Source organism: Solea solea, chromosome 19 (genome assembly GCF_958295425.1).
Source record: "Solea solea chromosome 19, fSolSol10.1, whole genome shotgun sequence".
NCBI lineage: Eukaryota > Metazoa > Chordata > Actinopteri > Pleuronectiformes > Soleidae > Solea > Solea solea.
The window spans coordinates 6,631,925-6,643,231 of NC_081152.1; the positions used below are offsets into that span (position 1 = coordinate 6,631,925).

Consider the following 11,307-nt stretch of genomic DNA (forward strand, 5'->3'; position numbering starts at 1 on the left):
ATGAGTTTAAAAAAAAAGAATAACAGTCCATTCCTGGCACACGGTACATCAGAGCAAAAAATGCAGCAAACACTGTATACATGTCACTTTAATATGCATCAAACGAATGACACAATTTATGAAAATACAATGTCTTAAAAAGAAATGACCTCCAGTGGGGGGAAATTTACAAATTAAATGTGGAAAAAACAAGTAAAGTGCAGCCATTACACCTATTATGTTATATGTTACTGAGGGGGGAAAATGCTTTGCAGCTCCTATCCTGTGACTGAAATGTTGTTTGTGCTTTAAAGAGACATGATTCAGTGTAATATTTGACCATAATACCTGATTAAAAACGTATAAAGGGCCAATTTAGTCAATTAAATGCAATTTTTCCCGAGAGGCTGTTGCTCAATCAGCGTCATGTACCTGTTAGAGTTTTCTGTAAAAAGCCAGTAAACCCATTCCATTCCAGGTGTTCCATTTGACCAATCACTCAGATTTTACCAGATTAAAAACCTGTAAAGGGCAAATCCAGCCAACAAAATGCAAATGTTCTGTTTTTCAGCTCCTACTTTGTGACTGAAATGATTAAATTCCACACTCTTTTGTTAAAGATAAACAGCTACTATAACCAATCACTGTAGCTGACCACAGTATGGACCAGGACTAGTGAAGATGGTTTTAATTTTTTATTTAACACTTGGTACACAGTGGATAACCATAATTTGTAAATGTAATATGTAATATGAGTTCAAAATCTATTTTCCAAAAAATATGAAGAGGACTTAACTGAAATTAGGAAATCCTTTTTTCAATAAGTAAGCCCATAACCAAGTATCCTGTTTTGCTTTAAATTAGATATTTTATCGCAGTGTTCTGTTGATATCACTTTTATATGCCCCCTTTTCTGTTAATTGAACTATATAGCTTCCTGGGCTGTGCGCTTTCACAAGTACATGTAAATAAAATGCATAACAATGTTGATTTAAAACTCTTCGGCAGAGCTTCTTACGAAGCACGACGACAGGCGACTGAAGCGCAGCTGATTGTTCAGCTCGCTGAACTCTTTCATGAGCGACTCCTTCTGCAGTTTGAACTGTACCGAGAAAACAGAAAAAAGGAGTTAAACAGAAATAAAAAATAGCATTTAGTTAAATTAATATATGGCATAACTAAAAAAAAAAATTGTGTTAAATAATTTTGTTAAAATATTTGAATATAGAAACTGAGAGACATGGGATTCAACACTTTGTCCAATCAGGAGCCAGAACTCCACAAAGAGGCGGTCCTCTCTGCTCATGTGGTTACAATATTTGTCAGTGAATAAATGCTCATTCATAACGTGGCAAGATAACTTTGCTGGCAGCAGCTTTAAATATGATTTAAAGATAGAACATCTAATATTTTAAAACAATATTTTAATGGAACACCACACACCAGACCACTTACCCCTTTTGCATATTTATAAAACTGATCTGCTTCCTCTTGTCTGCCGGTCTGAAAACAAAAAAGGGTTATAAAATGTTAGATCAGCCTGGAAACATCCAGTTGTGAAAGTGTGTCCTTCACTGGACCCGAGGGTTAAAGAATATTCATCCACGTATCATTTAGAGGGGATTTTAAATATACTATATATAATTTAGAATGTGGGCTTAGAGAATATTGAGCAGACTCAATATGCGTTCTGTATTTTATGTCTAAGACACAGGGTACAGAGTAAGCTGAATCTGCTCTGGCTGTCACGCAGGCTGTTGGAAGGAGAAGCTTATTATATACAAACACTAACAACATCCTTTCTGGTATCTTAAAGCCACCATAGTACCTTGATTAGCTTGGGAAAGGGAGAGGAAAGCAGAGTTCTCCTTTTATTTATTATTACAGTTTCACCATTAGATGTCACTGTAATTCTTACATGCTAGACTTTTTCTGAACTTGCTTTTCAGGATCATGAGAGATTAAAGACCAAGTTATACAGAGGGTACGATTCTATATCCGACAGCAGAAAAACTATAATATACGTTACATAAAGTAGCCTAAAAAACAGGGACACAGGGTGTGAGTTTGCAGAATGTCATCACCACTCACCTTGAGGCATATCAGAGCCAGGTAGGCCCACACCTCTGCATTATGGTTGTTCAAATGGTTGGCCTCAGTGAAAGCTTCCTCAGCGATGTCCAGTTCCTCCAGCTGAAACACAATAACTTTCTTTGTAAAGAAAAATATGCCTGACTCATGGCAACTTTTTTCACTAGTACTTGAATTATTGGCTTTGTTCATGTGCTTGTAAAGAATATTTTCAGGATTTTCTGAGAGTAAAGTCTTACCTGGTAACAGGCGGTTCCCAGACCCAGCCACGTCAGGCAGGACGCAAACTGCTCACAGGCTCGCAGGTAGACTGTTTTAGCTTCTTCATACTGTAGGTGAAATACACAAGAATAAATCAAAAGTTACACTCTCTGAGGTAGTGGCTTGATAAAGATGTTTTGTGACTAAAATGATGAGCTTTTAAGTAACATTTTAAAAAGAGAACCACTTTGATCACTCTTTTTATGATAAATATTTACATTGAGTGTTTCCTGTTCTGCAAATTCAAACAAATGTCAACAGTGAACCAGCACACACCACGAAAACAAGGAAGCTAAATGGATTTCCCTACTATAATGTGTCAAAATGGCTGCCATGCAAAGGGCCCATTTTTCTGGTTTAGAAAAAATACTTTTATTGCCATCCATACATGAGAGCACTCATTAGAACCAGGCAAATACTAAAAAAAACAAAACAATAATACAAGTCTCAATATCTTACCCGCTCCTGCTGGAGGTAGACGGACCCCATGCGTAGGAGGACGAGGTGCGATGGATGCTGCTGGAGTTTCAGGCTCTGCTCGTAACACTCCTGGGCATTGGCTACTTCTCCTTGCAGGTAGTGACAGTGACCGCGCAGAGCCCATATGTCCGCATCCTGCTAACACCGTGTTAGAAACAGGTGTTAAATGAAGGCTGACTGGTAAACAGTGCATCAATATGATATTATACGACTACAACTGAACCCATAATACTGCACTAGGGTTTAATTGAATCCCAAAATGTAATCGAGACACTTAATTCTAAGTCAAGTGATGTATTTAATGTCCGGTGTGTAACATGTAAGAGGTTTTTTTGACAGAAATTGAACATAATACCGAAGAATAGGTTTGTATAGGTATATACTTGCTAAAGGTACCTGATCATTGAGACGCAGTGCCTCCTTGAGGTTTGTGGCAGCACTGCTGTAGTCGGTTTTGAGCAGCTGTAGCTGAGCTAGATGATTGAGGTAGCAGGCACTGCGACCACCGTCTGAAGACAGGAGCTCCTGGGCCAGAGCATGCTCGGCCATCTGAGGACAACAAAACGGTGTTAGGTGATAAGTGACCCTTTTTTTTTTAACCTTTTTTCAGCTTGTTGAGAAGAAAAAGTGTGTAGACTCCCAGTTTTGTTTATGGTTTATGTTTGCAGGCATGCACATAGTAGTTTGTAAGTAGATACATAACCAAGACGGTTATGTATCCACAATTCTCCATCTGTTATTTGTATGTTAGCAAATATACAGGAAAAACTACTTAACAGATTTATATAAACTTTGTTAGAGGATGAGTTATGGGCAAAGGAAGAACACATTAAATGTTGGTGCATATTAGTCCACAGTGTTATTACCTTCAAAGCATTATTCTTCAAGAGGAACCCAGCAGTGTCTATGTAAATGGAGGAGGACTGTTTCGCTGAAGGCTCATTGTGTGTCTCTGGGTCCGGCTCAACAGACTTGTGATCTGAAGAAAACAAGATTAAATTGTGACGTAACTAGCTACTGAATCCAGACATGTCTTATTTTCAAGTAGTTTTTCCTGACAGATGTGGCCATGTACAATATTTCCAAAGATGGAGAAAAAAACCTGAAAATGCACAACTCCTTATTTGTGAGTTTGTATTAGATAACACAGGAAGTGTTTTTAATGTTGTTTTAATGTAAGGACCTGTAATATGGTCATCCTGCAGCATTTCAGCTTTGCTGGCTGCTTTGTTGGTCCTTGTGTGACCAGAGAGACAATACCCACTCATTTACTTCTGGTCCACCTCACCTTGATCATCAGTAGAAGACTGCCCAGGAGTGTCTGTCTCCACTTGCTCAAACTCCTCACTATCAACAGTTTTGTTCTCCACTCTCTGTGTTTGCACATTTTCCTTGACTGGCTTCAGTTGCTTTCTGGCCTCCTTATAAGCCCACTCCGCCATGATGGAATCATTCTGGCTCTCATAGAGCAAACCTAGACGAGCAGAGCACAAAACAAGAACTCGGGTTTAAGTGTTGCTAAAGCGTTTAATTAAAGCCACTTATGTAGAACTGTTGCCTACAGCTAACCCATGAAGGTATGTTCACTAAAATCTCCCACTGTAAATGAGACTAAAGTCTTTTATTATGATCTGGACCCAAACAAATTAATCTATGTTACAAGCTTTTAAAGACAGATTTATGCATTTATGCCACTGACGGTGTCTTGTGTAGCTGGAACTTTATCATAATGTGGGTTAGTATCTCACCGAGCAGTGTCCAGGCCACCACACTGGACGGATCTATGCTGGTCGCCTGCTCCAGGAACGTCTGGGCCTCATCATAATGTTCAAATGTTGCTGCCAAGACTCCACACATCATCAGGCTGAAAGAAATATTCCAAAATCACTTTCTTTTTTTTTTGCCGGCAGCAAATTATACGGAAGCTTAATTATTGAGTCACTTTCTCGCGAAAAAAGTGTCGAGTTGGCAGCGTCCAGATTCTGATTTCTCTGTTCTTACTGACTGTGATGCAATAATACAACCTGACACTCAAACTGAGTGGGTCAACATCCATTAAAAGGTGTCACTTTTTGGCCATCTATTCAAAAAAATGCAGTTTCAACGTGTCCATTTTGGGGGATGTAAAAGACCGGGGTCGTGTGGACGACTGTCCAGCAGAATTGTGTAGGTTGTGTACAGAGTAGTGTAGATTTAGTCTCAAATCCACACCCAGGCTCATTTTCAAGTCTCCAATTACCATCTCCAAACCATAATCCACATGTTTTTGCCCTTTTGGAGGAAACTGGAGCACCAGAGAACATGCAAACCTCTCACAGAAAGTCCCTGGTCCAACATTATACAAAATAACAAGGGGATTTGCATCTCTAATTATATACAAATGGGTGACAAGGTGGATGTGAAGGGTGTTGTTAATATGTTAATTTGTCTTGTGTTATTGGAGCATTTCTGACCTGGGGTGATGCGCCTGCTGCACGGACATGGCGTCGTAGAAACACTCTTTAGCCTTCATGTAGTCTCCCGTTAGCATGTACAGGCTCCCCCACATGTACTTGTAGGAGGGCTCCTTGGGACACCTCACCACTAGCTGCAGGGAAATAAATGCAATATACACAGATCGGTCAGTTAAAGTATCAGCCAGAGGTCGTCATGTAGTATAAAAACGTGAATTACTTGTTGTAGCTGACACACTGAGAAGAGGATTTTAGTGAAGAGCAGAAGTAAGTCATTGTACCTCTTGGTAGTACTGAGAAGCCTGCTCATAATCCCCAGTAAGCTGAGCCTCCCTTGCAAAATGTTTCAGCTGCGAACAACTCAAATGATTTTCATCTGGAGGGTCATGGACAGTGTCGTCTGAATAAATCTGGTGAGGAGAGGATGAAAAGGAGAATTTCATTTGATATACAGTATGGTAAACATCTCAGGGCACCATTAGGATTGTTCACAATGCTATTCTGACTGTACAGCATCATTATTTCTCAATCCCTTTAGTGGAACACATGCAGAAATGATGGGAAAAATGTAAGCAGTTTTAAAATAGCACATTTTTCAGGGAATAAAAAAACAGCTTCTACAGGTTTAAGTGGCAAGTATTTAGGATGATATGAAATCAGTCTTGTATCTCACCAGAAAATGACTTTGGTAGAAGTTTAAGTCACTTTTTTATAATATTACTTAAGTAAAAGTCTTGACGTATATGACATTTACTGTGCTTAAGTATCAAAAGTAAATTTTCTGATATAAAATGTACTGAAGTTTTAGAAGTAAAAAGTGTGAGGAGTAAGGATTGAGCCCCCCTCAGTGGCAGAGCGAGTTGTCTTTTAACTGGAAGGTTGTGGGTTAAATTCCTGGCTCTGCTAGCCTATATGTGTCCTTGAGCAAGACACTTAACCCCATGTTGAAGCGTGTGAATGGGTGAAAACTCTTCTTCTTCTGATTTTATTTGGTAGTAACGAGTGACAAAGATAGTTAGAGGAAATGTAGTGGAGTAAAAGTAAAAGTTGCTCGAAATATGAATAACAAAGTTAAGCACAGATAAATGAATTTTGAATATTTGTACTTTGTTACATTACAACACTGTTTATGAAATACAAACACATTCATTATATTCGTGTGTGTGTGCATGAATGTTTGTGTTACCTTGTCAAGCGCTACGTGCATCTCATCCACCAGGTAAACGTAGAGCTTGCTAACGAAAGCCTGTCGCTCCTGAGGGTCGGTGAACGGCTCCGTCCTCTGCATCTCGTCACGTACGACCTTCACCACTGCATGCTACACAACACAAACGGACACACACAGGTGACACACGGGGATCAACACTATCCATGTCAGTCATGTTATTGTCACTTTTTACTGCCGTTCAACTGGGCTGCGTGTGTCTGACCTTCATTTGCTCCTTGAAGGCAAAGTATCTCCCCGAGTCATTGAGCGATCCAATCAGCTGAACTTTCATTTGCTCCCAGCTGCAGTCTTCCAGCGGCTTACATCCTGCTTTTAGTAATTCATTATACTGGTCTGAAACGTGGCTCACCACGTTGGCTACCTGCTTGTGGAAGTCGAGCACTGCCTGTAGAAGCAAAAACACACACGAACGCAAACGAAATCAGAAAATATTCAACTTACTGCTGTTGTGTGGTTTTTGCTGTGGATTGTTTTTACCCTTTCCGCTCTACTTAGACCCGCTTGATCTGCTCTGGGTGGGATCAGTGCCTTCACCCTGCAGGAGAGAGAGAGGAACGTCTCAGCATGTTGTCACGCATCACAGGCAAATTCACAATAACAGTATGCAGCTTTAATGAATGGAACGCTTGGCCTCAGAACGTGTTGTTCTGAGGTTGAATGGCTTAGGTCAAACATTCTGTGTCACATCACCTTCTGGTCAGTTCCTCTGGAGTAGTTTTGGGCACCAGTGGTTTATCCAAGGCTACCTCAATCATCACGTAAGTCTTGGAGCCTGTAAACACCTGTCATTTACAGGAATGACTTGTTAATATGCTGCATAACAACAGGTAATTAGTATATTAGAACTTTGTTCTGTTATCAGTGCATCTGTATTAAAAACTAAACCATAGTTTACTCACAGTAAATGACTCGTATGGTATGACATTGTCCTGCTGTTCAGTAGAAACTTACATTTCCCTCTGTGTTCATGTACACTTCAGGTTTGGTCTTCACTTGACTCGCCTTGACATGATTCATCTTCACTTGACTTGACCGGTGGCTGTTTGCGCTGTCTGCTGAAGTTGCCCGACTCTGATTGGCAGGGAGCTAAAATCATGAAAACATTCAATCAAAAGATTTTGCATAGTCTCACGTGAAAAACACCCCTTAAAGTATGTACATAACTGTGTGAATGTGGGTAATACCCTGTTCATCAGCGTGGCCCCAGAAAAGGGATGAACGGTGTACGCTCCTCGGATGCGCGTGACTCCGGGATATAGCAGCCGTCCCATGTCCACAAACGCAACCCCATGGATGGACCTCTCTATGTTCTCCTCAGTTGTCTATCTCACACACACAAAGTTTGTTAAACCACTCGGCAAGATAAATAATCTCAAAATGCTTCATTCAAATGACTTAAAGACTAAAACATCATGTTAGCGTTGGTTAAAACTTGAATGCAACTTGATATTGTTACGTTTTCTGAACTTATCCTTTGATATCAATGCTTTTCACACCTGTTTGCCCTTTCGTAACGTTGTGACCGTCCTCATGATCTCCACTGGCCACAGTCTGCTCTCAGTGATCCTCTGCCGAAGCCTGGAATTACAGTCAATAGTAAAAAAAAAAGACCTTTTCGACAGGTTTTTGACATGAAAACTAAACTCTGCTATGGTGAGAAACACAAAAAGTGTCATGTGGAGCTGAAAGACTTGAGCAGCACTGTCTGTGAACTCATTTGACGAAGGTTTGACTGTAACTGACATTCATTTCTATGACAAGAATTACACACTACAGCTTAAAAATCACTTGTTGAAATCCATTTTAAAGATTTAATGAAATGTAATTGACCCTTTTTTCTTTAATACTTTATCTACTTCATTATTACAGTACTTACTCTCTCCAATCGTTCTTTATGAAGTCTTCTCTGTTTAAATGACTTTTGGCCTTGGTTTCTCTTGGTTTTTGTGGCTTTTAATTTGTTGTTAAAGCACTTTTAAACTCAGTAAATTATTATTATAAGCAGTAGTAGTAGTAGTAGTAGTAAAAATAGTAGTAGTAGTAGTATTTAAGTCCAGAAATAGTCTCAAGAAACTGAATTATGTGGGTAAGTGACCTGGCAGTTCCATCTTCATCCATGAAGCAGTGCATCTCAGTGTCCCAGCTCACCCTGCACTTGAAAGTCTCTGCCTCCTCACGAAAGGCCCGGTCCTGTAGGAATATTTAAGACATTCGGCCGTGTAATTCACCATGTTTGCATGTGTTTCTTATCATTAGCTAACCCTGTGTCTTGAATATACCATGACCTTAAAGTCTGGCCATATCTATCAAATGTCTATCAAAATCTATATCTATCAAAAGGTATTTATCTGATATTCCTTGCTTTAATGGTCCATATGTCAGCATTTAGTGGCGGTAATGCGACACACAGCAAAATCTGAAGGCTGCTGGACATGCAGTTACCTCGATGCCGGTCAGCTCGCCGTCCTCCAGCTCGATGGGCTCTTCGTGGAAATAGGCTCCATGGATGAAGTGGTTGTCTGGGACCAGCACGTCCAGATGGAGTCTCTTCTTCAGTCTGGTTTTAATTTCCCTATGCCCCCCTGACTTCAGGTGTCCTTTACAAAACACCAGCACCTGATCCTCCTAAGAGTGAGAAGAAGTCAGTAGCCACAGTAGTTAGATCTTAAATCATGAAAGGTTTAAAAAGATTTCCAAAAAAACGGTGTCAAAGAAACATTATATGATTGTCATGGGTTATGTCCAATAGAATTATGCTTAAAGAAGCTTCAGATTCACCTCTGCAGTCAGAGGGACCTCCAGCGCAGCAGTATAGGCGGCGGAAGCTGGGCTAGTGCCAGGTGTCAGTGAATCAGGGAGGGAGTAGGCTGTCTCTACGGTTACTGTCAGCATGTTGGAGGGTGAGAGTTCAGCCTCAGACAGCAGTGGAGTCGGTACACTGATGCGCACATCCAGGGTTGCTTGCTAAAGAGGATCAAATGATGGCACACATTTATTTACATTGTAGTTACATCCTCATTCTAGATTCTAGATTTTCATCTTTCTCACAAAGACACCACAACATCACTTTGTCTAATTGGGAAAAATTGGACAAATGACACATTTTACAAATAAATGTATTATTTTTATTATTATTATTATTATTATTATCATTATCATTATCATTATCATTATCATTATTATTGCCCTTTAACAGTAGACAGCACTAATACAGTTGAGTTATTAACAAACAAACCTGAATGACATCTTTGATTGTGGAGCTGGTGAGTGGATGTAGTGGGACAGTGGATGAGAAGCTGCGCTTACCTGAAGAGAACAGAGAAAATCAGTCCATCATTGCCAAGAAAAAAAAGTCAGATCCTGCTGTTCTGACTTCCAGAGAACAGTGATACCTTGCAGCAGCGGCAGCAGGTCGACCACAGCCTGGCCCAGCACCACTGTCTTTGCATCAGCTTTCTTCACCTTGGGCAGAATCTCTGACACTGTCACTGTCCATACGAAACAAAATAAATATAATAAAAAAATAGGGGAAAACAAATAGGAATTAAACAAAAATTAACAAAAAAAGTTAAATAGAGTAAAAGTAACTCATAAACGTTTACGTCGCAGGTTTTTTCTTGTAAATGGCTTGTTTGGTCAAATGGTTGTCAGTGTAACACATAATACTATCAGGCTGGTTAGTGTGTTTTTTTCATTTTGAGCACAACTCTCAGTTTAATGAAAATATCATCATTGTTTCCTCCATTGATGGTAGACGATGTGTACCGTCCATCTTCTGTTTAAATAGGGAAGCTAAGTGTGGCTCTCATGGAGACAACAGTGAAACAGTTTGCAGGAAGTCACAGCAACAACACTTTTTTTAAATGTATCTTACCTATGATGGGTTTGTGGGCCATGCCACTCAGTGCGTGAGCGCCGCTGGGAGCAGGGAAGCTGCAGGTAAAGTTGTATTCAACACAATGCTCCAACGGGTTGAGTTCCTTCCTCTCTGACTCCCCCAGCATCATTCCATCTGTTTCAACCTTCAGAAAACTCAAGCTCTCTGCCTTTTTTCCTTGCTTAAAGTAGAATATACAGAGAATAAAAGAGCTTTAGATGGATTAAAAACACACATACATTCAATGTTATTTTTAAACTCAGCTCAAATAACATGTAGTTATGAACTATACTACTAATGAAGAATGGAAAACAATAGTATGGATGCTCATTTTGAATAATTAATGAGGGGACATTTATTTAAATTAGCTTGTGGGTTAAAGGTGCTAATAAAAAGTGCTAGCAAACTTTTTTTAAAGCTAAAGTGGCACCATGAAAGAACTGAACAAACAAATGTATAAATATGTTTGCGTATCAGAGCTAAAACAGGTGAGCTTACCAGGTTATTGCCACGAATGACAGTTATGTTTATCATGGTTATCTCTGCTGAACTATCTGGTGTCTCCATGTTTACACAATTGACAGATTAGCTGTTAGCTGTCCTGTGATATACTCGTTTGCTCGAGGGACACAAAAAGTCTTCTTCGTTGGTATTAGGGCAGTTGTTGAGACGTTATATTACGACCTATTGTTTCCCCTTTACCGTTGCTTTATTAGTTTGTTGTGAAGATTTAAAAAAAGATAAAAGACACGTTTCGCTCTCATCTACGGTCACCAGAATCCACACGTTCTGTTTCCATGACGACGGTGGCTGGTGCGTTCAAGTACAGTCAGAAACGTTAGTTAGAAGTTCGGTGTCAGTAATAATGCAACTACATGGATGTCAGCTGCTGTAAAACACCCCCAAAAAAACTGTTTTTATTTATTTTATTCAATTTA

The 11,307-nt window shown here is 39.7% G+C and overlaps 1 protein-coding gene across 3 annotated transcripts; it reads right to left on the reverse strand.

The window, feature by feature from the left end:
• Window positions 1–154: 154 nt before the first annotated feature.
• Window positions 155–11,161, reverse strand: cfap70 (cilia and flagella associated protein 70). 3 transcript variants are annotated; one of them, XM_058618139.1, is made up of 25 exons: window positions 10,868–11,161; window positions 10,367–10,550; window positions 9,885–9,980; window positions 9,728–9,798; window positions 9,271–9,456; window positions 8,935–9,117; window positions 8,588–8,682; window positions 7,989–8,070; window positions 7,677–7,814; window positions 7,444–7,563; window positions 7,183–7,274; window positions 6,970–7,027; window positions 6,695–6,877; window positions 6,451–6,582; window positions 5,546–5,674; window positions 5,265–5,398; window positions 4,560–4,675; window positions 4,100–4,285; window positions 3,678–3,790; window positions 3,208–3,360; window positions 2,791–2,949; window positions 2,310–2,399; window positions 2,071–2,172; window positions 1,435–1,482; window positions 155–1,081 (listed from the first exon to the last, which is right to left on the reverse strand). In XM_058618139.1, the coding sequence occupies exons 1-25, from the start codon at window positions 10,934–10,936 to the stop codon at window positions 971–973; spliced, it is 3,030 nt and encodes a 1,009-aa protein (XP_058474122.1). In that variant the 5' UTR covers window positions 10,937–11,161; the 3' UTR covers window positions 155–970. The 3 variants fall into 3 exon arrangements, with proteins under 3 accessions (XP_058474122.1, XP_058474121.1, XP_058474120.1); XM_058618138.1 differs by having other exon boundaries at window positions 2,791–2,946; window positions 7,444–7,578; XM_058618137.1 differs by having other exon boundaries at window positions 156–1,081; window positions 7,444–7,578.
• Window positions 11,162–11,307: the final 146 nt, after the last annotated feature.

Excerpts from the sequence above, each read along its gene's own strand:
- cfap70 (XM_058618137.1), bottom strand. The coding sequence starts at position 10,936 with ATGGAGACACCAGATAGTTCAGCAGAGATAACCATGATAAACATAACT. Across the intron at positions 9,981-10,366 it reads GGCCCACAAACCCATCATAG|TGACAGTGTCAGAGATTCTG; the intron begins GTAAGATACATT and ends TCGTATGGACAG. Across the intron at positions 1,082-1,434 it reads TTTATAAATATGCAAAAGGG|TTCAAACTGCAGAAGGAGTC; the intron begins GTAAGTGGTCTG and ends TTCTCGGTACAG.